The sequence below is a fragment of the Stegostoma tigrinum genome, chromosome 20 (assembly GCF_030684315.1).
Source record: "Stegostoma tigrinum isolate sSteTig4 chromosome 20, sSteTig4.hap1, whole genome shotgun sequence".
Lineage (NCBI taxonomy): Eukaryota > Metazoa > Chordata > Chondrichthyes > Orectolobiformes > Stegostomatidae > Stegostoma > Stegostoma tigrinum.
The window spans coordinates 23,732,583-23,760,575 of record NC_081373.1 but is presented as its reverse complement, the minus strand read 5'-3'; the positions used below and the strand labels follow the sequence as shown (position 1 = coordinate 23,760,575).

At 38.3% G+C, this 27,993-nt stretch overlaps 2 protein-coding genes across 5 annotated transcripts in view; one reads left to right on the top strand and one right to left on the bottom strand.

Moving 5' to 3' along the window:
• The window catches only part of LOC125461964 (pleckstrin homology domain-containing family S member 1-like), a 71,582-nt gene extending 53,537 nt beyond the window's left edge, over positions 1–18,045 (top strand). For all 4 annotated transcript variants that reach the window (XM_059653040.1, XM_059653041.1, XM_059653042.1 and 1 more), the window contains exons 8-16: positions 1,725–1,820; positions 2,864–2,980; positions 4,445–4,552; positions 6,076–6,143; positions 8,580–8,660; positions 12,777–12,878; positions 14,008–14,131; positions 16,066–16,150; positions 16,254–18,045. In XM_059653040.1, coding sequence (XP_059509023.1) covers positions 1,725–1,820; positions 2,864–2,980; positions 4,445–4,552; positions 6,076–6,143; positions 8,580–8,660; positions 12,777–12,878; positions 14,008–14,131; positions 16,066–16,119 — 750 coding nt within the window. In that variant the 3' untranslated portion in view covers positions 16,120–16,150; positions 16,254–18,045. The remainder of the gene's footprint in view (positions 1–1,724; positions 1,821–2,863; positions 2,981–4,444; positions 4,553–6,075; positions 6,144–8,579; positions 8,661–12,776; positions 12,879–14,007; positions 14,132–16,065; positions 16,151–16,253) is intronic.
• A 6,587-nt stretch (positions 18,046–24,632) lies between these two features.
• Positions 24,633–27,993, bottom strand: part of dclre1a (DNA cross-link repair 1A (PSO2 homolog, S. cerevisiae)) — a 106,607-nt gene continuing 103,246 nt past the window's right edge. Inside the window, exon 10 of the transcript XR_009446970.1 lies at positions 24,633–25,550. The gene's annotated coding sequence lies outside the window, so the exon portion shown is untranslated. The remainder of the gene's footprint in view (positions 25,551–27,993) is intronic.

Sequence of the window (27,993 nt, the reverse complement as noted above, 5' to 3'; positions counted from 1 at the left end):
AACATTAAAATCTATAGAGTTACAGAAAAATATGTAATCATCCAGAGCATGTTATTGAAATTAATACCATCCAGTAGACAAAATAAAAATACTTTTGAGAATCTTTTAATTCTTCATTCCCAGCACCTGGGTTTGCATAAATATCGTTAGTTTTTGTAATTCTGTTCCTTGCTCTCGCTCTCACATTAGTGTGCATAAACACTCCATTACATGTTGTAACAAAATTACAGTCAGCAAGTCAGGTAGCAGTAATCGTGGGAGAAACCCAGCTAACATTTCAGATCAGGAACGAAGGGCTTGTCGTATGAGCAGCATTGAGGATTATGAGTCTGCATTTGATGGCTTTTAGAACGATGAGGCGGGGGGATCTGGTTGAAATATAAAGAATACTGAGAGGCTTGGATAAAGTAGATGTGGCAAAAGAAGTGTTTACACTCGTGGGGAGACTAGGATCTAAGTCACAGACTTAGAGTGAAAGGACAACCCTTTAAAACCGAACTGAGGAGGAATTTCTTCAGCTAAAGGGTGGTCAATCTGTGAAAATCATTGCCTGCGAAGGCCAAGTCATTGTGTATGCTTAAGACAGAGATGGTCAGGTTCTTGATTAGTAAGGGAATCAAAAATTACCAGGAGAAGGCAGGAGAATGGTGTTGAGAACCATATCAGCCATGATCAAATGGTGGAGCAGACCTGATGGGCCGAATGACCTAATTCTGCTGCAAGATCTTATGGGCATATTATCAATAAACCTCCATCAGAAAATCTATTTCAGATTTCCTGTATCCACAGTGTATTGTTTTTGTTTGAAATGATGTTTTTATGCAGCAGAAAATATTTTATAAACGAATGCTCCTGGTAAAGTGATTCACTTGCCAGGGCTGCAGTGTCCTGGTGTGCACCCTAATTTTCTGTCTATTTTTTCGTGTGAATTAAAAATTGTGCATAGACATGGTTCTGTGCTCCCACTAAAGAATGTCCCCATCTGCAGGGCCAGCCTACTTCTGAATTCTATCTTTCTCCTATTGAAAGAGGTAAAGATGTGTGTTTTACATTATTCGCATTTTGGATGGTTCATTTTTCAGCAAAAAGTGACTGTCTAATCAATGTAATTATGAATAATCCTACCCACTTTGCACCTCTGTCACCTCCCTCACCAAGTGTGTAGCTCAATATGGGATTTTTTTTCATTTCCAATGTTAAGTTTTACTGGAAGGGCCAGCATTTGTTGCTGGATTCTAGATTGTTCTTGAACAACTATAATTTGGTGTGATTGCACTCCCACTGCAATCAGGGAAGGAGTTCCAGTTTTTGCCCCAGTGATGTTGAAAGAACAGCATTATATCTCCAAATTTAGAATGATGTAATCCTTAGAACTTGAAAATGGTGTTATTCCCATGTATTCACTGTCCTTCTCCTTCTGGGTGGCACAGACTATGGGTTTGTAAGGAGCTGTTACAGGAACCTTGCTAAAGTTGCTACAGCTGTTATAGATATACCAGGATTGCTGACATAGCAAATTAAAATGCTGCACTTACTAATATATTGTTTCAGAATTTCATATCATGTAGGTTGAATTGGCAGTTGCAGATGAAAATGTTACTCCTTAGCCAAAATCAGATAATCCTATTTCACACTATAATGCTGAAAGCTGGTATGAAATGGGCTTCAACAGTACATTGCCATGCTGGTCTGATCTTGCCAATCCTTTTACTACTTATCTACAGGGTAGTTCTGAAAAATATGCCAAAACCGAGTGGCACTCACAACGAGGAACACTTTCGCGAGGCACATCTGATCCAATGTATGACACAATTCTAGAGGTACTGTTGTTCAGCAACATTTGAAATGTATTGTACACAAATTGCATTGTTTGCTCAATAGTCAAGAGGAGGGAAATGCAGAAAACATAATCGATAACAGATAGTTCAATGTAGATTTAGAGAGCTCCTGTGTACAGTGAGTTGGGTGCGGTGTTAGCATCAGCAGACATTACTTGGGCCTAATGGCCTGCTTCTGTGCCACAAATTAAACGCAGTCGAGCAGGAGAAGGAAGTGAATACTCCTCACCTTCAAGTTATAATAATTATCAATCCATGTTACATTGAAAACTCAAATTTTGTCAGGAAATCAACTTCTTTCATGCATTTTCTCTCTCCTTCATTCAGAAAGAAAATCAAATGTTTATTAATTTTATTGTAACAAGGCAAACTGATTAGTCAGTTTATGCCACAGCTAATTTAGGGGTAACTCTGATTTACTGTTTCTTCAAAAAGGTGGTGCACCCAACAGTATAGTGCTCCCTGAGCGATCCACTGGACTGTCAGTCTCCAGTCTTGTGTTCCAGTCTTGAGGCGGGACTGGATTTCTCAATCTTCCCAGCACAAAGGTGTGATGCTACCACCTGTGCCAACCAGATATATTAATCAGTAATCCAGAGGCGGAAGTTTAAACTCCAAAATAGCAAGATAAATTTAATTCAAACAATTAATCAAGCTAATGTCAGTAATACCGATAATGAAACAAGCTACTGAATGTTATTGGAAGAACACACAGTTTCCTAATACATCTGAAGAAGCAAATCTACTGTCCTTACCTAATCAGTTCTTTGTGTAACTAAAGAACCACAGAACTAAAACGTGGTCAAAGTGTGTTGCACTGACTGAGTTATACATCATTCAATGAAACCATTTTGTATTTACATCAATCTGAAAAGCACAATCAATGGCATAGATTTGAATTGCATTATTATTGAATGGCAGAGCAGGCCCACGTGCCAAACAGCTTATTCGTGTTCCTATCTCTTATGGACTTGTGGTCTTATTAAATGGACCAACTAATTTAAAGGGTCTATTTTGATTTGCAGAATGACCAGGGAAAAACTAAATGGATTAATCCAAACCCACATGTTGAATCTGCTTCATCGGAAATGGACAAGTCTATTCATGCTACTCCCAAAATGGCATTTAAGAGATTTTCGCAGGTAACGCAAATACCTACTTGTAATAGTCACTACGTTTTTTTTTTGTTCCTTATTTACATGAATCATGCGGAATTGTTTCACACTAGCTAAAACTCCAGGAGCTTCTGGTTGTAAACTTTACTAATTTTAAATTAAAAGTAGTTTGAAAATCACGTTTATTAATAAACCATTGTATGGTACCTTAGAAATTAAAAAAAAAATTCCCAGTGAACTAAGCAAAGCATTGCTTAAGATTTCACTTATCCTGAATTTTATTCTAATAAATCAACAAAACTCAACTTTACTAAAACATGGACAAAAATAGAAGCTTCTGGAAAAAGGTCAGCAGGTCTGGCAGCACCTGTGAAGAAAAGATCAGAGTTAATGTTTCGGGTCCAGTGACTCTTCCTCAGGACCTGAAATATTAACTGAAGTTTCTTCACCAGGTGCTGCTAGAACTGCTGAGCTTTTTCAGCAACTTCTGCTTTTGGTTTTGCTTTTTCAGCATCTGCAATTCTTCTGGTTATTACATTTACTAAACATAGGTCAGTAAACAATTGGTACTCTAAAGTGCAGAAATTGTAGGCCCTGACCCATTTAACACAATAGAAAACCTCATTTACAATTATACACTACACCATACTCTCAGTCTTAAGTGTAAAGATCAGCTCCTCCAGGTATAAGCAAGATTCATTCTTGCTGCTTTACTAAGGTAAATAGTCCCACTATAATATAAAGTCGTGTCCTCATCATTCAGTTATTTGAGCATAACCAAGTGGAGGCACTGTTGTAAAGGTTCTGCTGGGTGACTCCATGGTCACCAACTTTCCACTGTCTTTAGTTCCTTGAGTGTGGGTCCATTCTCACCAGCTGTTCACTTGGTGGTTAATCCAGAAGCAGCCCTTCCTTTAGTTGGCATTGGAGGACTTGTTATGAATTCTCTAATCACAAATCTCAGTCATTCTTCAAGCCCTGACTGGTATGGAGTCATTGCCTTGGCTTTTTGGCTTCAGTTTACCATGTACTACCTATGTCAAGGACATTAGCATGAGGTTACTCGGTGGCCTCGTAATCAAAACCAATAAGCTGTTTTAGAAATTAGTTCTTTTAAAAACCATCTTAACCTAGCCTTTTAACTCCTATCTTTTTACTGCAGAATTCCAACTATAACCTGTTTGTTTTAATTTTATAGTCTCTAGTCTGACATAAGTTCCATAACCACCTACTGCAGGCTATTCCTTTTTGATTGTTAGAGTTTCTTTAAAATTGGTACCAAATTATATCTAATGATATATCAACTTTTCAAATGGCATTACAGAATGTTATTCACATTTCTGTCGATACCGCTTGTATTGGACTTTAATTAGCACACTTATATATAAGTACAAGTAAGGAAGCATCAGACAAGTGCAGCTGAAATCAAACATGAACACAATTGTTTAGAAAAAATGGTGACACCTCTTTTTCACTTGTGATTATTTACAGCCCGTCCATTCTCCAGTTAATATCGAAAAGCCACGCTCCTTATCACTGCCTTCACAATTTGAGGATCCTTCAAATATTTATGATACACCAAGGAATGTTCTAGCAGTTGTAAGTGTGTCGTGGGGATTTAAAATAATTTCTTCTATACTTTATGTAAATATAGATATGTTGTTCTATTTACATATTCATGGGTTTAATACCTAGTAAAATGTTTTTGTAGATTATTGAATGATCAATTCCTTCTGATAAGGAAATCTAACTAGTATGACTAAAGTTCAAAATAGGTTTGTTTATAAGGACTCAGTATTTGGGATAGATTTATCTTTCAGGCATGCCAATCTATAGGAAATTTTTCAGACACAAAGTAATATCACATTTATCATTCCATTTCCCAGATCTTTGTCATTAACCGTAGAGCCACGGGGCAGCACGGTGGCTCAGTGGTCAGCGTCGCTGCCTCACAGCACTGGGGACCTGTGTTCAATTCCACTTTCGGGTGACTGCCTGTGTGGAGGTTGCATATTCTCCCTGTGTCTGTGTGGGTTTCCTCACAGTGCTCCAGTTCCCTTCCGCAGTCCAAAGTTGTGCAGGTTAGGTGAATCTTGCCATGTTGAATTGCCTGTAGTGTACAGGGATGTACAGGCTGGATGGATTAGTAATGGGAACTGCAGATTTACAGGGTGGACAGAGTGCATCTGGGTGGGATGCTCTTCAGAGGGTCAGTGTGGGCTAAATGGCCTGCTTTCACACTGTAGAGGTTCTGTGAAAGGCCAGATGTTTTGAATACAGACAGCAACTTTATTGCACAATCTTTGCACATGCCTTGGAAACAAGTGGCACAGGTGTACTTAGAAACATTTTCTGTCAATCAAGGGAGTCTTGTATCCAACAGGTTGGGAAAGAAGGGAAGGGAGAAATTGAATATTAGCATGTCCTTGTTCTTGCCAGCTTAGGGGAGGGGCATTACTCTGCATTTAACAATCTATTTTGGGAGCATCTGAAGATGACACTGGGTTCTCAAAATGGGAAGTGTACCAATCTCCTGCTTTGACATCACTCATCTGATGAATACCTAAAACTATAAATAGTTTATCAAGTAAAAGTGCTGAAATTCCTTCAGATTGATTAAACAAGATATTAAAAGGATAATGGCATATAAGATTTATGTCTGGAAATTTGATAATCAAGTCCGATGCTAACGCTTGCAAGGCAAGTTAAATTGTATTCAAAAAACTTTAGTTGGAAATCTTTTGCCAGTCATCACAAACTGAATAACAATACTCCAACCAGAGTCATAGCTGTTTATTAACAAAGAAAACCATAGCAAAAAAAAAAGACGTTTGAATGAAAGCCAATTGCTGGAAATCTGAAATAAAAATAAAGTGCTGGAGAAACTCAGCAGGTCTGGCAGCATCAGTGGAGAGAGAGAGAAATAAGTTAAGGTTTTGAGCAGTGACCCTTGTTCAGAACAGACATTTTTGTGTATCTGTAAATTGGGTTTGAATTTATTGTATACTAACTTTATGCCCATTACTGTAATAACAGAAGGGTTTGTAAATTTCCTGTTCAAATATTTAATAAACTTCATTTGCATCAACATTCAAAAACTGCTTTAATTTTCTTTTAAACAGATGCGTCAATGGAAAAATGAAAGGCCAGAATCTGGAGACTCTGGGATCTACATGCCCATGGCTTCAATGTGAGTAATTGAGAGATCATACAAATGAATCTGAATATAAATTCAATGACGAAAAATAAAATGTTTGTACTTTTGTTGACTTTCTTTTAAACTACATTCCTCTTTCCTTATAAATTGCAAAACTCTCCATGTGTAATTTCTTCTAATTGCAGTGGAATAATCTAGAGGATAGACATGATTGACACCAGTATTGGTTTAACAAATCCTGTTTAAAGTTGCAAGCTGAACAAAGACCTAGGGCTGAATCTGATCAGAGATCAGCTGAGTGGCTTTTTTCGACAAGTTTCACAAAAGTTTCCCTCAGCAGACCCTTGCAATCATCTCATTCTCCTCCATTGACAATGCACTGTACCCCTAACGTATTCTCCTACTTGCCACTGGAGTAAGTATTGTCCAGTGCCAGAATCCCCTGGCATTCCTGGTGTCACTGCCATCCCTAAAGGCCAGCTGTGTATACTATTAAGTGCTGGCTGCCTGCAGCTACCTTGAATGGCTTGTTTGAGTTTGGGAATAGGGGCAGGGAGGGGTCAATGTGGTCACTACTAATGGAGAGTGCCCTGTAATGCTGGTGACTGATTTGGAGGGCTGGGCAGCAGGTGACAAGATAGTGTCACCAGGTTATCATGTTGCCTTTCATGTCAGGCATTGTCTCTGTCTCAGTCTTCACTCTGTGCAACAGATAGAAGCAGGGGAAATTGCATATCAAAGAAGTGAGATAGTGTAATATTGGGAAATTTAATATGTATAGTGATGTCTGTGAATGGGACTCTCACTGCCCTGTTGCGATTAATCCCATCTCACTGTTCAATACTTGGTTGGAAAATGGGACTTTTTGCTCTTGACCATGGGAAGCACCCCCTGTTGATTCACAGAATCCCTACAGTGTGGAAACAGGCCCTTCAGCCCAACAAGTCCACACCGATCCTCAGAGCATCCCACCCAGACCCATCCCACTATGACCTGCCTAATCTACACAGCCTTGAACACTATGGGCACTTTAACTTGGCCAATCCACCTACCCTGCACAACTTTGGACTGTGGGAGGAAACCCATGCAGACATGGGGAGAACGTGCTAACTCCACACACGGTCACCTGAAGGTGGAATCGAACCCGGGTGTCTGGCGCTTTAAGGCAGCAGTGCTAACCACGGAGCCACCATGCTACCTGAATTCACACAATTCGCTCAACTTCCTTGCCATCATTGGTCAGGGCATGGTAAGACTCTATCCCCAGAATCTTGGTCATACAACACCTAAACAACCTTGTAATCCTCCCATGTGGTGGGCAAAAAGGCACCAGTTCATTACAAGCTAAATATGCATTAGTGGGCAGCTGGCAACGGTTTCTTGTGCATGGCCAACACCAGTACCATTTAAGAATTGTCTTTCTAATTCATGTAATTAATGCCTTTTCAACTGAATTAATCGTCTTGTTACTGTTACACTTCAAAGATTGTCATTAGGTATAAATTTAATTACGGATATTTTAATTACTTGATTCAAAATACTATTAAAGACCTTGATGATTACATGACTGTTGGGATTAATTAGGAATGAAATTTAAATTATGATTCATATTTAAATACTTAAGTAGTTTTTAAACAGTTCAAATGTGCAGCTAGTGCTTTAGTGGTGTCCTACTACAGTATCTGTGCACGTGCACCTCACTGCTACATGGTTTAAATTTGGAGATGTCAATCGCTTTTCTCATATCTAGGTTGCAATAAATTGGTCCTTTTCAAATGAAGGGCTGTCAGATGTATAAAATATAATGCAATTCAAGATGGCACAGGAACAGGCCCTTTTGGCCCACCAAGCCCGTGCTGATTCCCATCCTTATGACCTGTTACTTATTACCCCTGCACAGTTTCCATCCCTCTCTCTGCCTCCCATTCATGTGTCTATCAAGTCAATGGACATTCACTGAAAATAATTTATAACTGCTCTGCAGCAATCAAAACCAAAGCAGCATAACATAGGAAAATAATACAAGTTATTATCCATTAACAAAGTTGGCATTTTTAAAACAAAAAATTGTTTGTTGACAAAACAAAACACACCCTATCAGGCCTTTATGAAAAATGAACGAAATAATCTTAATTCTTCAAATAATTTTCATTCATAATTTTGATTTTAAAATAAAAATTGATCGCATATTTTGACACCTTTTTCAAGAACAACTGAGTCAAGGCCAGGGATTTCTCAGACCCATCAGTAAATACAGCTGACTTTAAGACTAGAGTAGAATTATATTAAAAATAATTGATTTATAGGGTGTTTTTAAAATTTCATCCTCTTCAATCATTGACACCAGTATGTGCAGTATCATCTGGAGTCTATTGAAAATGGTAAATGAAGTGACTGTGTGCGACCATCAGATGCCTATGATAAATCAAAAACAGTTGCATTTCTGTGTTTGGTTTTTTTTCCTTATAGTCGAAGCAGGACAAGCACCAACTCCACTTTTGACTGTTCAGAACAGATTGACGAAGAAGAAACTATTTCCAATTTAACCAAGTATGTACATTTGACAATATCATTAAGATTTGTATGATAAGCTAAAATACAGAAGATAATGTGTGGAATCAAAAATGAGATGAGATTGGCTGTGTGAAAACTACAAATGGAAGTTTAGAAAGAATTATGTGCTTGTGTATATCAGTGTAGTAGTACATGCTGATTTAAGTTACAGAAAGTGTTTTGTATTTATGTAATGTCTTAGCGTTTATCCAAACATGATAGGTGTCAGCTCTTGGAAGTGGTATTGGCTGATACTTTCCACTGCTATCGCTGTCAGAATTGGCAGTTTGAATGGAAGGTCACCTTCTTTATGAGATCAATGTGATAGGCATATGCTTTCCACAAAAAGGGTTCAGTTCCCAAATTGCATGTAGTCACTATGAAGGACCTGCCCTCTCTGCCTGGCCTGAGGTATTGTGACCCTCAAGTTAAACTCCCCACCAATCACCTCTGTCTAATGAGAGAGCAGCCTATGGGGCTCTATATTTCCAATGTTTATAAGATGTTTCCTAGGAATCCAACAAATAAACTCACTGTAATAAAACTTAGATGAATTTTTGACTACCAGTACAAAGTTTAATAAATACCATAAAGATTAAAATAATATGATAACGATTAGCAAATATCAATAACAGCATTAAAACAAAGATTTAATCCATAAACCTTGATTTACTCTTGTTGACAATATCACCTCCTAAAAAGATTCAGGAAAAAGTGTAATAAGGTCATCACTCCAATTACTTTCTTTTATTCTATTTTAGCTGACTCCTGACTCGGGTTAATATTTAACAATTACAGACAGTGTCAGCTAATTTTCAATGTCTATCATTTACAGTGCTGTAAATTGGAGTCTGATCATTGTTCAGAATAACTCAGCAAACTGGCCTCCAGTTTGGATTCGGTCGTGGAGTGCAATTCCATCTGACAGTAGTAAAACATTTTATAACATTGTATCACTGAAACCATCATAAAAACAACCTTTTAAAAACTTTAAGGTTGCAGTTCCAGAAGCAGCATCTTCCCTCATAGAAATTGCACCACACCCTGCCATCAATGTCCACTATCAATACTGACTGGGTTCACTAAGTGATATCTCTTTATAAAGCCTTGTCTTGAGATTGACACCAATGTTTTAAAGGAAAAATGTCGCTATGCTGCAAAATAACACTGCAAGTGCACAATTTTGTGATAAATTGCCAGGGTGTGGCAGAGTGGAATTTTGACCGTGACTGATCTGTAGTGTTGAGCTTAAGTAAACATTACAGATGTCGATGCCAGTTGAGTCCTGTTTGTAGGTAGATAAATGAGTAGAACCCTGTTTTCTTCTCTTGGAACTGTAGTGCTGAGGTGAGAAATGAATCTTAGTGTGGTTAAAAACCTACATCAGCAAATTTCTACAAATGACAACTTTTCACCAATTGCATGTATTTCCAATCACACTGATCCATGGTAATTTAAATTTTATAATATAATTTGAACTCTGACACTGTATTACAATCTCACTCCTGACAATGCAAAATAATGCTTTGAACAACAATTCATTTGAGAGAATTTTCCGGTAAAGTGCAAGAATTGGGATCAAAATTATTAATACTCTTATGTAAACATTGGTATTTTGTTGATTTATAGCGGGCATGTGGTTTACCAACTTTAAAGTGTTTGCAGTAAAGTACATCATGTTCCTACATAATAAATTCTGGGCAAACAGATAGTTCATGTTCTTGCAGGAATGGTGTGTTAGTGCCAGATGATCTCTTCCTGAATAAATGTCAGCATTGTCCGCAACAATCATCTCTTCCTTATGGTGTCAGTGAGGACTCCAAATTGTTATGTGAGCAGAGAAAGCAGGTGATCCACCAGAAAGCACGGCAGAGCTGTGGGTTTCTGCATAAATATGCATAGAGTAAATGGTGATGTTTCTGGGACCCAAAGCAATATTGATTGGTGGGTTTGAGGGGGCATGACGTGACAGCCCTAGCTCCACTCCCACCGCTGGAACTGGAACCACTGCTGACTGAGAAAAGTTGGAGGCATTGTTTTCCCCCGCTGGCCTTGTAGCGAATCTGACTGGGTCCCATGAGAACTCCAAGAGTGTGCATGCACAAACTGGGGCAATCTTGAAAACTGGGTTCAGATTCCTGACTTCACTGTCTGCTGTGAGACTCAAGAGTCTCCTAACCTCCAACCCTGGGCTTCTGCCTACACGCTGTCCCCGAGCCCAATATATACACTGTTCATTGCAATGTTTAATATCAGGCCGAGGATTCCAAATCAATCCATGCAAGTTTTAGGCCTGAGTAAAGTATGTGTCTTAAGACACTCAGTCTGTCTACCTTTTAACATATTTCTGCAATATGCAGTGTCCCATTTGGCAGACTGTGTATTGCCTTAGATTTCTTGTGAGGACAGAGATGCATTTTATGGCAGCCTACACAAGCCTGATTATTTATTCTGCCACAATCTCATTATGTTGACATTAGATACAGAAACTTATGCTTCATTAACCAAAATGTTCAGGCTCTCAACATTATCCAAAACCTGAAAGTGTCCACGTCTATTTGTTTAAACAATATATTTTATCTAATATGAATATATTTAAATGGTCATAAGCATCTGAGAATAACCAAAGGACTCAGATGGAATATATTATTGACTAGGCGTACATAGTAGCTACAATTTATTTTGCACCAACCCACGATGGAAGTTTCATGAAAGTACCAAGAAGTAAAAACAAAAGTTCAAGTCCAAATACAGGATTACCTCAAGTCACTGGCCTCTGTGCTTTTCTGTATCTCTGCTCCCTTCACACCGAGCTGTAGGCTGTTGAACTTCCTGGTCTTTGACTTTTAGGAATGTTTATTTTCAGCCACCCTCCTTAAGTTTGGAGGCAGAAATTGTCGATATTGACAACTTGGGAACCATGCAGTTAAACTTCATGTATGTTGCCCAGGAGATCAAATGGTATGCAGATCGTACAAACTGTGTAAACAAACATCTTGGACTCTTTATCATTGACTGTAATCAGTACTTCAATTTACTAAACATGGCAAAAATATTCTGACAGGTCAATCTATTTCATACATATAAAATCTCAGATTTATTTCAAGCATTTTCAGGCAAATGACTTCTTTCCCTGTTCTGGTGTGAAGAAGTTGCTTGAATCCATTCCCCTAGTGCCGTTAACAATTCAAAGACAATTTCTGTTTTGCTCTCATTTGAGTTTTATTTTCCTGAAGGGAATGTTTCCATTTCTGGTGTACAGTTTTGTTTTACACATTTCACCTTGAATACTAAGTCATTTCAAACAAGTTATTGCTGTCTCACCCTTTAAATAAAACAGATGCCTGTTGTGGAGAAAATCTGTCAGTCTGCAAAGAGACGGTCCAAAAATATTATTCAGTTATTCCATGAACCAAACAAAATCCATAAGGCCCAGTTAAAGTGTACATTTTTGTACTAACATTTGGTTGGTCCAAAACAAAGTTTAACCTGTCCCCAGAGGACTGACAAGCTGCCTCTTCATTGCTAAACTCCCTAAGGTTTTATCAGGTGCCTAATGAAAATGGACTTTAACAAGCATTGAAATGGGGTGATCAGGGCTCCATTTCCAAGATCAAGGGCAATCTAGTGTAACACAGATCTACTGGTGTTGTGCAAGAGTCATAGAATCCCTGGAAGCAGGCCATTCAACCCATCAAGTCCATACTGACCCTCTGAAGGACATGGTCACTGAAAATGTTGAGAAACATGCATAACTCACCTTCCAATTATACATGAAGAAGATTAAAGCATCCCCTGTATTAAATGCTGTAATATCTTAAAGCATATATGAAAAATTGGTTCAGAATTCTGCTACATGCGAAACAAATCAGGCACCTTTTGGATGCGATTTTTAATTTCTGTGCCCCTCTGTAGTTTCATATTTGGCTTCTGAGACTACCATTCCCAGGCAGAGTGCGTTAAAATGAAAACAATATCTTTGACTGGGCACTGAAAGTATCTATCAAAATCATTTTAACAATTTGTGGAATGTTAGGGTTCAGTGCGAATCTCAAAAACAACTGAGAATATTTCCACTAAGTGGGTATCAGCATTTACATATTTTTGTTTTAGCAATGTTACAGAAGAACAAAAGCTGGAGAAATTAGATGTTATAGTTCACCGGAATGATTTCAAAAACAATATGTCAATTCATCAAGCACATCAGAAAGTCTGGTAAGTAACTGTCAGCATTTCATTTCAATGTCATATTATCGAATAAACGTTCAAATTAACTCTCACTTTCAAAAATTGATTCTTGTTAATTGAATGCAATGTTGTCGATCAATGTGAAAAAAAATCAGAATAAATGTATTTATTGCATTTGCTCAGTTTAAATAAAAACAGCAGTGTTACATGGGCATCAAATATTCCCTGGAGTTTGGAGTGGTGAAGGGAAAGTGGTAACTGGGCTTTTTATGCATATGGCATAAAATAGCATCCCATATATCCATCACCTCAAGCAGCACTTAGTGAGAGGGAAGATCTGAGCAGAGTCTGGTGTATGTTTCAAAGATGCTGCCTGAATTGCTTACTGCAACAATTTTACATAAGTGTGGAATTAACTATTAGAAAATTGTTCTGATTTTTTTTCCTTAAAGCAATTCACACACCATGTTGGTTCTTTATATTATTTATTCAAATCTCCACTGAACAGAAGGAACAGGTTTTCCTCTTACTCACATAATTGTAAACGCTTACCCGATTGGGTTGGATTGAGAAAAAAATTCAGAAGGGAGAATCATAGGTTTATAATAAAGCCTGCAAATATCTATCCACTGAATAGAAATTCAGGCTGGAAACACTTTCCTCAGAGGTGTGATTCAGCTCACATGTTCTTACTCAATGCATTGTATTTGACAAACAAATATGTGTACATAAATTTGTGCAAACCTGTAGGAAATTCCAGCTTTGTACCCAACACATACACACCATCTCTCTGATCGAATGAAGACATGAGCAATTTAATTTTCCATTAATTACTCATTCCTAATGCCATTAAAATGACTTCAGTTTCTTTCATGACTGATTGCCTAGGAAGCCCATGAGTAAGGAAGCTGGTGCCACCATGTGGTTTATTTTGCATCAGTCACCAGTTCTCATGTCTGTATTTGATCTTTTAATTTTTAACCAGCCTGTTCAGAAATATTACGATACACTCTGTGGAGCAGTGGAACTTGAACCCATAGTAAAGGACGCTACCACTGCAACACAAAAGCCCCTCCATTCTGCTTACACACTTTCTTCTAATAAGACTGACAGGATTGAGAGCGGCGTTTGTTAACAAAATTGTTCTTGGCAATAGTGTCATGTCTTCAGATAAGAAGTGTCCTCTGAAATTGGGAGATCAAATCTTGGCGATCAACAAACTCCAGATCAATGGTGTAGAGGAAGTCAGCATGTTTGTCGACAAATTGATGGAAGACAAGGTACAACGCTGTCTATGTATGCTGAATGATACCTGCTGTTTAACCAATTGTGGAAAATAAAGTGCTGCAGGAAAATATCAGTGGTCTAAATACATATGATGGAATCAAATACTAGAATTACTGCAAGCAGGGGTCTCCCATTCTGATCCCATTGACTATGTGGTGGATACTCACTACTCCAAGCACAGCTGCAGCATTGGTTTTGGGGTGATGCAATATGCAACATGAGGTTTCAGTCTGGCAATAGGGCACAAGAATTGTAACCCACCATAACAGAAAAAATCCCCTTGGTCTGTTTTCTATGGGGAACGATATGCAAAAGAAAATGCTCCAATATATCTTAGTTTTCAGGTGCTTCGGCTATTTCCTGGGCTAGGTCGCCAAGATGGTACATTGACAGGTTCATTAGGAAGGTGGTCAGTATACCTTGTGGCTAAAGGGACTCTCTGCAGAAATCCTGCTCTCACCCACTTCCTCTGTGTAACTAGGCTAAAAAGTGGCAGATATAGGTTCCACATTATAAAGCGGAGTGGAAACCCTAAAGTGAAGCTGGAGTCTGGCATATCTAAACTGCGGACTGTTTTTCAGACCTTCATTACAAGAGTTATTGCAGGATTACAATAAAGGATTCAAACAACATTTTGCCCCTGATAACTTTTGCGTTGTGTTGCTGCCATTAACATTGTAGTTGCTTATATCATTTTTTTGTTGTATAAAAATCTCAGATGCAATGTGGCAAGTTACTAATCTCAATCACACTGAGAGGCAACCAAGTGGTGTTGCACAGAAAGGCATGGCCTTGAAAAACCTTGTTACTGAAGGGCTTGTGACTGATCATAGTTTCTGTGACCCATGGAATATGGGTGAACTTTACAAAGGGCAGAAAATATCTCCATCCTAATTCGTAGATAGTACCTTAGGAATAAATCAAAAGCATAAGTATCAACCAAAATTCAATCGCACTAATTAATACAAAGTTAAGATAGATTGAGGGGCCTCTGCAGGTCATTAAAGAAAGCCAGCACAGGTAGGAAAAATCTTTGGCTTGTTCAAACTACCACTTCCAGATTAATCTGCACTTTCCCTTTCCTTTTTCGCAGCATCCAACATCCTTTGTAAATGATTCCAAGGTTTTAGCCTCTGACATACTGCCTAGATTGTCTTTCTAGTGTTAATTATGTATCATTTGTTGAGTAGCAGAATTTTATTTCTGTGTGAGTTAATTTCCCAAAAAAAAGCCTCAATTTGGAAATACCTCCAGGTTATTTCTGAAGGTCTATTTCATTAATATTGGTATGACTGAGTTTGTCAGTGGCGTGGGAGAGTTTTATTTGTGCCACACTACAGTTGGGTTTTAAAATGTTGCATTTAGTCTTGACCCATTGAAAAGAGTGAATATATTACAGCTTCAGTGGAACAAAGGTATTGACTGGGCACCCCAACCATCTGAATTGGGATGTTTCAGCTGTACAGTTCCATCTTGGCACACAATCTAAGAAAGAATACTGGTCAGCAATCTAAGGCATTAAAACCAAATGGGGCTACTTTAGGATGTATCAAATCAACAGGATACTGTTAGAAACAGTGAGTGTCTAAAGAAATTGGTGGAGTGGGGGCTGGAGTTGTGGGATGGGCATGGGTGGCATCGATGACCAGGTAAATAGATCAATAAAATGCCACATACAGATGCAGAAAGTTGGAGGAGGTTTTAGCTATGGAATGGGACATGGTCTGAAAGGGCAGTAAGAAAATACCAAAATACAATAGGGTGAGGTGATTATGAAGACAAATTTTGAATGTTTTGAACCAATTCAAATTGATAACTGCAAACATTCCATGTTTCAAATATCTGCTTGTTCCCTAGTAACATGACAGTAATTTTGTAGAGTGTATTTCTGGAACTGTAATTTGACAAAAGCAATTTTTTTCCCCAGATGATAGTTACCATATTGCGACTATTTGAAGCACCACAACATGACCGTTATTGAAATATGGAAAAATGAAGAAAACTAATAAGTTGTAAGTCACATTTACCTTATCAGTCAGCAACATCAATTTGAATACTTTGAACCTATGTGAAATATGTCAAACGCAAGTTATATTTTCTTCATTTATTACACAGGGTTGTAATTTGGATGAGGTATAATCAAAGTACCAATGGTCATGGAACTGTCAACATTCAATATTGATCAAGTCAACTCATCCATCAGCAATTCATCTGTATTTGTTTTTATTTTCATTCTTCATAACCTTAATACTTTAAATTACTCGTGAGTGAAGTTCAAGAGATCTGGGATTCTTCACGTTGTGTGGTCAAAGGAAATAGGGACATAGTAAAGGTTCATCTCTTGAGCAATCTCAAGCATGCTGGCATTTCCCTTTTCATCTCCAAACAACTGCTAACATCAAACATAATATAGTCTTCATTAACATTTATCAACCCTCAGTGATTTCTACTTCTAACAGGCCCTATTTGGCCAAGAAGGAATCCCAGTGCATTATGTGATTTTATTAAAAGGCAGTTAACTGATTGAAAGATACATTGTGAAGATTTTGGTGAGCATTAAGTACATACGTACAAATCCATTGTTGAGTGCTAGGTGTGTAAGGTATTGTTTTTAAATTTTTTTGTGCTATTTATTTTCAAAGGACAAAATAGAAAATATATTAATATTATTGCTGCTGCAAAAATTTGTCCATTTGAAAGGCAATTAACGTCACTAATGGCATGCACTTTATACATATCTCCCTGATATCATTGTTGCAAAATAATTCATTCTGGCCAGTTAGATGCAATTAATTTTCACCACCTTACTATTTACATAATGTTAGTTGATATGTGTAACTACTTTGGTTTTTATTCAGATTTTAGTGAAGAATAGAGATAGTACTTGAATATTCGGGTTTGCTGCTTTATGCTGTAATTTTCATGCCACCTTTAAATTGCTGTAACCTAAATTAGTTACAGGGTACACCGATTAACATAGGCACTATCCTGTCTCTCTGGCTGCTCAATAGCTAGAATGGGATTGTTTGATACTGACAGTGAATCCAAACAAAGTCAAATCTCCAGAACTATTTTGACCAGCATCAACGCTCCATCTGCACTTTCTTGAAGTTTATAAATTTAATAAGTCAAAGCTTTTTCGGTTAACTAGTAAATCATCAGTTTTAAAATCTTCACTTGTTTTTTAACTGGAGCACATAATCCAGCCTGACTCTTTGATAAAATATTAAGGAAGAACCATATTGAAGGTGACATTGTAGAGGTGAGCTGTTAACTCATTTGTAATCTCGGGTGCACATTGAAAGGTGGCATGACAATAATAAAAGTCAATCAAGATAGTTTTCTATATCCTGACCAATATTTCTTCATTAACCAAAACTACTCAAATGGACTGTTTGGTCATTTTATAATGATTGAGACTTTTATGTGCACAATTTTGAGCACCCTGCTTCCCCAGAACTGTAACTGCATTTTAAGGAGACAATCATCAATAGCAATTCATTTAGGAATATTCTAAAACAATGCCACCTTTTCATAGAAGGTGAAATTCTTTTACTTTTTATTATTAAACAATAATTATTCATTGCCATTGTACTTCTAAACATTCTCACAGCACCAATTTAAAAGACTGGTAATGTTAGCCACACTTCAGAATTCTTTTAAGCAAGAAATGTTACTTGAAAATATGCAATATACGACACCAAGGCTACTGCATTAATGATCAGATTACGGTTGTTTTCTGCAAGTAACGTTCTAGTAGCTCAGTTGGACTGAGTTGTAACTATTGTAACTTGTAAACAAGTATTGTAAATTGTATTCATGAATCCATAATTATCGTAAGATATGGGTTCAGCGTAAGCATTAAGGAAATGCTACCCCACTGTATTTTATATTAAGTGTCATTTATATCAAGAAAATATTAAAAAATGCATTTTTTATGAAGAAATTTCTTTTTGAAAATAAAGTTTGACATATCTGAAAGCTGGTGTTATTTAAAGAATTCTAAAATCTAAGAAGAGTGTGGTCATTCAGAAATTCATTGTGTCTCAAACTTGGCAAATGTAGCATCTAATATCACTCTGAACTGTTTAACATAATACTGATCACTGAAGTGTGATTTCTAAGTTTATTTGAGGTATCTGAAATTCCCAGATTGTTGAAAATAATAAATGGAAAGGCAGCAAGTTTATTGAAGTGATGTGGGTTACATCATAAAACAGAATGTAACTCAAGTAAATACAATGTAAGAAACAAAATATAAGTAAATAGAAGATTATAATGTTTTCTTCCCAGCCCACTAAATTATAAGGTTTAACTTCACCTGACAGGTTAAAAATGTGGTGGTATCCAAATTAAAAATGAGCTAGGTGATTTATCATCTGATTTATGCTCCATAATCGCTTTTCCTACAGCTTTTCTTTAATGGGCTGATACTTGCTAGAATCAGATGAGAGCCACATTAATCTTTAAGAATTATGTTTCCATAACATGTCAATCATTTGACCTGCTGGAACCTTAGGCTTTAACCTCCACTCCACAAAGCCTCATAACACCCTACACCATTCCTCTCCCCACGACAGACTCCATTTCTCCCTGAATCCATCTTTCTTCTGGCTGAGTTAGTGTCCAAGCCTTTGATATTCCAACATCCCAAAGCCATCAAACGTCAATAGGACACCCATTCATTTGACTAGCTGTACATTAATGAACCAGGAATTCCACCGAAGGACTAATACAAAAACATTTTTGGTTACTGTCCTGGTAAAAATCTGTAGTTCATTTTTTCACTCCCTTGCAACTGTTCTTTATAAATTCTTCAGTTGATTTTGTGGTAGTAGTGCATGTAGATGCTGACAGACTAAGGCTCTATAACATTACTGTATGGTGTTCACAACCAGGTAACAAAGAGGTACCAAAAGAAAACTTCAGTGATAAATATTGTCTGTTACGTTAGCAACCTATCAAGCAGAAACCTCTGTGTGAGAATACATTCGCATGCAGTTCTCTACATCACCAGCAGGTGCTGCAGTTATTACATGCTGCAAAATGTATTTCTCTTAATCATAAGGTACATACAGTTTGTTTTAAAAGCAAAACTTGTTTAAGAGTTCTTTTACAGTAACTAAAAATTGCTTCCCATTGCCTTCTGGAAAGTTGGGTTCAAAAGATCCTAAATGACCTGAATGTGAGATAACATTTGAGATAGTAGGAACTGCAGATGCTGGAGAATCTGAGATAATTACTCCGCTGACCCAGAATGTATAACTTTCTGGGGCTCAGTTCCTGTCAAACTATTTGTGAGTTCAATAATTATCTTGATTTTAATGTTTTGGGGCAATTTTCATTTCTTTCTGTTTATAAAATTATTTACACTCAGCAAAGACTTTAGTGTCAGCATTGCACTGTTTCAAAGAATATAGCAGCATCACTTCAATTGCTTTAACAGTACACTAAGATTAATATTTTAGTTTATTTTGCTTTTTTTGTCCTTTCTTCATATGGCTCGTGTCTGGCATGAAAATTGAAAACCTGCTGTGTTCCCCAACAACGTTCTCTGACTTTCCAATCCAAGAGAAAGAGGCTTCATGTTGCACCAATTTGCTGCTTCATCAGTGAGCAGTGTGCTCAATACAGACTAGGGATCAAATCTCACATGACTTAGCTTTTTCCCCTCAATATCTTAAACAGACTAATCCATCACTTTTTTTGCTGCCTTCTACTTCCAAAACACTGTTTTTTAAAGTCTGCCACCTATTGGATTTCATTAAACCACCTTAAAAATATCACGTTCGGTGCATTAGCAGATGTGTTCAGAAAATTCACAAAGATTTTGTTTATTGTTCAGATATCATCTGCTAAGCCAATACAGTAGACTCCCATTTAAAAACTAGAATAGCAGATTTGATACGGAGAGCCTTTTTCCTAGGATGGTGACGGCGAGCACGAGGGGGCATAGCTTTAAATTGAGGGGTGAAAGATATAGGACAGATGTCAGAGGTAGTTTCTTTACTCAGAGAGTAGTAAGGGAATGAAACGCTTTGCCTGCCATGGTAGTAGATTCGCCAACTTTAGGTACATTTAAGTCAACATTGGATAAGCATATGGATGTACTTAGAATAGTGTAGGTTAGATGGGCTTGAGATCGGTATGACAGGTCAGCACAACATCGAGGGCCGAAGGGCCTGTACTGTGCTGTAATGTTCTATGTTCTATAAAGCTGGACATTTTTCAATTGTAATTTAAAAAATGAGGCCCCAGGAAATGCAATCCCAATCTATAAAGCATATGGGTGGTACTTTAACTTGAGGGTCACAATGCTTCAGCTGTGACCTGAGAAGAAGAAGAACCCTTCATAGTAACCTCAGCTGGTGCAGGAATTAAGCCCACATGATCAGCATCACTCTCTCTAGCCAACTGAGGTAACCAATGCCCCAAGGGAATGCAAACAGTCCTATAATGGAGGGTGAGAGATAATGGGAACTGCAGATGCTGGAGAATCCGAGATAATAAAATGTGAGGCTGGATGAACACAGCAGGCCAAGCAGCATCTCAGGAGCACAAAAGCTGACGTTTCGGGCCAAGACCCTTCATCAGAGAGGGGGATGGGGTGAGGGTTCTGGAATAAATAGAGAGAGAGGGGGGGAGGCGGACCGAAGATGGAGAGAAGAAGATAGGTGGAGAGGAGAGTATAGGTGGGGAGGTAGGGAGGGGATAGGTCAGTCCAGGGAAGACGGACAGGTCATGGAGGTGGGATGAGGTTAGTAGGTAGGAGATGGAGGTGCGGCTTGGGGTGGGAGGAAGGGATGGGTGAGAGGAAGAACCGGTTAGGGAGGCAGAGACAGGTTGGACTGGTTTTGGGATGCAGTGGGTGGAGGGGAAGAGCTGGGCTGGTTGTGTGGTGCAGTGGGGGGAGGAGACAAACTGGGCTGGTTTGGGATGCGGTGGGGGAAGGGGAGATTTTGAAGCTGGTGAAGTCCACATTGATACCATTGGGCTGCAGGGTTCCCAAGTGGAATATGAGTTGCTGTTCCTGCAACCTTCAGGTGGCATCATTGTGGCACTACAGGAGGCCCATGATGGACATGTCATCTAAAGAATGGGAGGCGGAGTGGAAATGGTTTGCAACTGGGAGGTGCAGTTGTTTATTGCGAACCGAGCAGAGGTGTTCTGCAAAGCGGTCCCCAAGCCTCCGCTTGGTTTCCCCAATGTAGAGGAAGCCGCACCGGGTACAGTGGATGCAGTATACCACATTGGCAGATGTGCAGGTGAACCTCTGCTTAATATGGAAAGTCATCTTGGGGCCTGGGATAGGGGTAAGGGAAGAGGTGTAGCATTTCCTGCGGTTGCAGGGGAAGGTGCCAGGTGTGGTGGGGTTGGAGGGCAGTGTGGAGCGAACAAGGGAGTGAAGGGTGCTGCGTTGGAGCCACACTTAAAGGTAAGTACATGGTTCGTTCTGACTGGGACACAGTAAGTTGGGTGAAGGGGATTTGAGAGCCAGAGTGGTGACACCTGATGTGCAGGGAATGGAACGTGCCCACTCAAAGAGACTGTTCACCATAGTGGAGGAGAATTTTTCTTCCTTTATTTATTCAATGGCATGAGGGCATCGCTGGCTCGGCAGCATTTATTGTCCATCCCTAATTGCCTAGAGGGCAGTTGAGAATCAATCACATTGTTGTGGATCTGGAGTCACATGCAGGCCACACCAGGTAAGTATGGCAGTTTCCTCCTCTAATGGATATTAGTGAACCAGATGGGTTTTTCCAACAATCAACAACAGATTCATCATTAGACTGTTAATTCCTGATACTTATTGAACTCAAATTCCATCATCTGCCATAGCAGGATTCAAACCCAGGTCCCCAGAACATTATCTGGGTCTCTGGATTAATAGTCTAGTGATAATACCACTACGCCAAAGAAGAAACAGGGTGCTGCTCTGAGGTTGGCATTGTTTGAAGAAATTCAAAGAAGGTAGAGAAACTGCAGGATTAGAAGAACTTGTGCCTGTAGCACCACTATTTCCTTTATTATGGTTTGGGGCATAGCGCCATTTTAATGTACTGGCTTTCAGAGGTGGAAGAAGGACATAGAGTCGAATAAAGTTAGTCTTAATGAAGAAAGGATCAATCAGGAGGGGAAACAAATGAACTTACCCCTTGTTTCTCTTTGGAGGGAGCATTGTCAAAGTAACTACCATTGAGTTTAATAATTGGATAATAAACTCTGACTTTTTTTGTTATTGAATTGCAACTTATGGTGATATTACTGCTCAGCCATTTACATTTCTGTTAATCCAAACTTTTACTTCTTTAATAAAAACCAAAAGAACTGTGGATACTGTAAATCAGGAACAAAATCAAAGTTGCTGGAAAAGCTCAGCAGGTCTGGCAGCATCTGTGAACGATAAAACAGAGTTAATGTTTCGGGTCCCGTGACCCTTCCTCAGAAAGTCCAGTTTCAGAAATGTTAACTTTGTTTTCTCCTTCACAGATGCTGCCAGACCTGCTGAGCTTCTCCAGCAACTTTGTTTTTGCTCTTTTATTTCTTTACTTGCTGCAACACCACCCTAATTTCTGCAGTACAATGATCACTTTTGGCATTTGATTGTTTGCTCTCCAACCTTTAACAGACATTTTAGGGGTATAAATCCACTTTCGTTGATAGCAACAATGCTGCTGGATTTGCCTATTTGTCATGAACTAAAGTGGATTAGTGTTACAGAGTCATGCAGCACAGAAATAGACCCTTCAATCCAACAAATAATAAATAAATAAATGAATACATGCATAGACAAATAAATAATATGAGGGGCTCCTCTGCCCAGTTGCTGAAAGATTTGAGAACCACATATGAGCGTGCAAAAGACAGAAGATTTAATTGATATTTCGAGGGGAAGTTATTCTTCCATCATTTGAAGTATGTTCACTAGAAAGCTGGCTCAATAATAGGCCCAGTCTGAAGAGGGAATGATGATCCTCCTGCCTGGTGGGGCAGTGGAAGAGAAAGCATTTTGACCCATGCTGGGAAAATCCCACCAGAGTCTGTGTTCCACACTAAGTGAATCCTTAATTTTTTTTCATTTATTTGGCTCCCTGATCTACTGTTTAATGTCCACCTCTGACAAAAGTGCACAGAGGTAGAGACAAAGTTGCAGAGTCAACTGAATGCATAACTTTGAAGATTTGATTACAAACATGCCTCCATAAAGCTGGGAAGATTCCCCCTAATCTGATAACACGTGGTTAAGAAACTTCCGTTTTGTTGCGGTTTTGCTCTGCTGTTGACCCAGACATGGAAATGAAGCTTTTACTGGCTATACATCCTATTTGAAAGTGCTCAAATTATATAACAGTCCCATAGGAATAGTTGCTGTAATGGTTGGGAGCTTGCTCAAAAGTGCAGCACAACTCAACAATATTGAACTTCAAATCTTAAAAACGGCTGACAACACAGTGCTAACCCATCATACAAGAACCAATGATGTAGTATCTGTAATAGAATAATCTTTTGCGATAAGAAATAAGAAGAAATTTCAGTCAAAGTTTTCCAATTGGACAGTTCCAAAAAGTTAATAAATCAACACCTTCTCAATCAATCCCCCTTAATCAGTTTAAATCAAAGAAAAATCTCATCTATTCCCAAACATTATGGTTGATTCTGTAATTCACAACTGCTAACAGCATTGTAGTCTCACATGTAAATGGATGGACAGAAAATCACTGCCTGTCCGCCTACGATTGCATAAAAATTATAGGAAATACTAGGTCACCTCTACAGTTACATAAAAGAGTAAATTTCGGTACTCTGCTTCAACCTTTCTCTTCAGTAAAGTGAATAATTAGAAACTCTTGTTGATGCTAAGGAAGCTGTATTACAGGGTAACCTTTTGTCAGAATTCTTATGTTCAGTGAAGTTGTTATGATTCATTTTTATACTTCTCCTCAATGTTTTTGCAAGAACACCATTCAAAAGCAATGTACTCACAATGCTGGATTTAATCGAAGCTGTGGTTTTTCCAAAATGGGTATTCTTGCAACAAAGCAAATTATGTTTTTTTTCCCCCTCTCATTTGTATGCTTTGACTTTTCAGCTATTAATGGTGCAAGAATGATCTTTTTGACCTTTCTCCAAATAACTGTGGGTTATTAAGAATATTAGCATAATTTTAAAAGAATAAATTAGCAGTAAAGACACTATCAGAATCCACCATATTTGAATAAAATCAACATGCAAGTCCTAAGATTTCCTCTTAGCTTCAGTTCAAGCAGTTTTTGTGCCAAGAATTACAAGATTGCATAAAAGCTTATCCTTGCTTGCAATAGACAGTATCAAATAAGTCTGGCTGCTGTTTTGAGGTCAACTGGAATAGGCTGCAACATTTCCAGTACTAAGTTTCCTGAAGGGAAGACATTTGTACTAAAGTAAAACATTACAGAGACTGAGAATAATAAGTTTATATAATAACTTTATTTTTAAGAACATGTGAACTATTTTTAGACGAAACCCGTTGGTGATGTATTGCAATATTAATTGATGAACTGTAGTCTTTTTACATGTTAGGCATTGGTTCAGCTTTCCTAGTTCTAAGCTCTGGAATTTCTTTTAAATCGTTAGACCCCTCTCTCTTTCTTCAATGCAGTTCAATGCTTCCCCTTTGACAAAACTTTGGCTCTCCTGTCCCAAAATGTGATTCAACGTCAAACTCTGTTTGGTTTTATGACATGCTTTGGAACACATTACAATGCTAAATAAACTATTTATGTGCAAGCTGTTGATGTTGGGTGGATCATTGCTTGTCCCTTTGGATCCATGATATTTCAAATGTTAACTATAAGCTTCGCTGATTGTTTTTCACAGCTTGGAAACATATGACTTATGACTCTATGGATGTTTGACATCCTTCTAATCCATTCATGAGATGTGGGCATCTCTGGCTGGGCCAGTATTTATTGTCCATCCCTAACTGCCCTTGAGAAGATGGTGATGAAGCTATGTTCTTGAATTGCTGTCATCGATTTACACTAAGACCTGGACTGCCATTAGGGAGGGAGTTCCAAGGTTTTGACCCATCGATACTGGAGAAATATTTCCAAGTCAGGATGGTATATACTTGGACGGGAACTTGCAAGTTGTGATGTTCTCATGAATCTGCTGCCCTTGTGTTTCGGGGTGGTAATGATCATAGTGTTGGAAGGTTCTGTCTAAGGAGCCGTGGTGAGTTTTCACAGTGTATCTTGTAGATGACACTGCTTCTATTGAGCATCAGCGGTGGAGGAAATAAATGTTTGTGGATATGCTGCCAATCAAGTGGGCTGCTTTGTCCTGGATGGTGTCAAGCTTCTTGAGTGTTGTTGAAGCTGCATTCATTCAGGCAGGTGAGGAATATTCCATCACGCTCCCGATTTGTCACTTGTTGATAGTAGCCAGGCATTAAGGAAAATAATAGATGATTAACATGAATAAATATGGCTGGTCCAGTAAATTTCTGTTAAGTCTGCATAGTGCCATCCCAAGCAGCAATTCATGAATGCATGATTCCCCAACTGTGTTTCTATCAATGCTGCCATTCTTTCATTGAGTAGAATCTTTTGTCCTTTGTAAAATTCAGAGGTTGGGTTAAGACAAAGGTGCACCAACAGCTAGAATCTTCTGGGAGAAACCCAAATAACAATTTTCTCAACATTTCACTGTCCAATGAAGAACAATAAGCAGATTCCCAAGGGAGGAGGTCCAATCAGAGGCCTGCTGCACTGGACAGGATTGTAACCCCACTGGGACAAGATGGCATTGTTTAGACAGGCGGGGGAGCATGGGGGAGCCAGAAGATAGAAACGCCCTTGAAAGCCTGATGAAGGTTTAAATATAAAGAAGGTTCAAAGGTCTTAAGAGTGGAAGGGGAATCCACAACAATGATCGTGGTCCAGACTGTACCTCAATAATAAGACCTGGAGATTGAAATATGAATTCCACAATGGTGATGCCATTGAATGTCAAAGGATGATGGCTAAATTATCTCTTGATGGAAATGGTCATCACCTGGCACTTGTGTGGCATGGATGTTACTTGCTACATGTCAGCCCAAGTCTGAATATTGTCCAGGTCTTGCCGTACAAAAGACCACATCTGGATGAATGCATTATCTTAGCAGGTTGACGGCAGTAGGAATTTACAAAGACAAGGAGAGATGAGGCCACAGAAGGATTTAAGACAAGGATGAGAATTTGGGATATCAGAGGTAGCCAGGCAAGTACAGAATGAGAAACCATTGCAAGAGATTCTCTAGCTGAAATTAAATAAGTTAAGAATTAATGATGTGAAAGCAGTCCCAACAAACTGGAGGTCATTGGAGAAGTACTGGAGGAATGGGACATGGTTAGAACTGCAGAAGACTGTCTCGTACTGTGACAGGATCCTTAAAATGATTGGAGGATTTAAACATAGAGTTCTGGGGAAATTGGGAATGGATGGGAAAGGTAACAACATAGTCAAGGATTCTTAACTTGCAATGGTTTTAATGTACAACAATTTTGGTTCTGAGCTAATTAATTCATAATATTCCACAAACAGTATCACATGGATTCTTGGAAGACACACCCATGCCCAATGTATATTTTCCATCTTGTAAAAACTTAAAGGCCTTAAAGGCCCTGTATATTTAATATCCAGAATTTTGCTTATATATCTCTTATCACTCCTCCTGTCTTGAAAACTACAGCTGAGCCAGGTTTATAAAAATATATAAACGGAGAAGAAATAGAAGGAAATGGCTCACCCATGAATAATGAATCATAATCCTGAGCAAATGTTAGGACATTTTGTGAAGGCTAAAGTATATGAAATGCTCATAAATTTCAACATGGAGTTTGGAAGACACAATATTCTAGAGGATCACAAACAAATAGCCATCTTCTATTACCAAAAATATAGCCCTCAGAAATAACCTGTCTTTCACTATGTACTGACCACACATTTCTCTGCAACTTCGAAGGAAAGGTATTGAGTGCAACTTGTTCATGAAAATCATGACCATTATATCAATTCCAGAGATTTCAATAGTATGGACAAAACACATTGGCAGCACTTACTTAGTGGGAGGTAAATGATTACACATCAGAATAATTATTCTGCTTTCTTGTAAAACAAATATTAAATGTTCCCTTTCTGAGTAGATGAAATGTGTTCACTGCTGGACATACATCAATTTGTATAGGCAAGAGGAAAGAGGAAGTGCCAAAAGGTAAAAGACAGATGATGCAAGAACAAAACAGTGAAATAGACAGACAAAATATAAAGAAAGAGTAGAAAACAAATGAAAAGGCTGAAAAGGAATAGATTGGTGGAAGTGGAAGAGATAACGGTTCATGCAGGTCGAAGAATTAAAGTGGACAAAAGAATGTTTATCCACATTTTTTGAAATCTGAACACAACCAAGTTACAAGATATGAGATTGAGGAATTTATCATGTTACTGAGTTACGCACATCATGAAAATACACCCAAATGTAATGGATCTTACACAATCACTTACCAAACCCGTGATCCATACAAACTTTAACCCACTGATCTGGTTACACCCTAATTCTTCAATACAAGAATCATCCATTTGTTTAAGGGGCTCTCAACATTGCAAATGGATTTTCAGGAACAATGAGAAACAATGTGATTTTTCCATGTACTTAATTTCAATTCTTTGAGCCTTTTACAAGAAGTATCCTTACTGACAACTGCTCTGTCTTTATCTGTACATTTTAATACATTTTTATAGTATAGGTATATTGAAAGTTAAATATTAAAAGTTAAAAATGGAAAACATTTCCCAATTTCTAAAGCATATCTTACTTGATGCATATTAT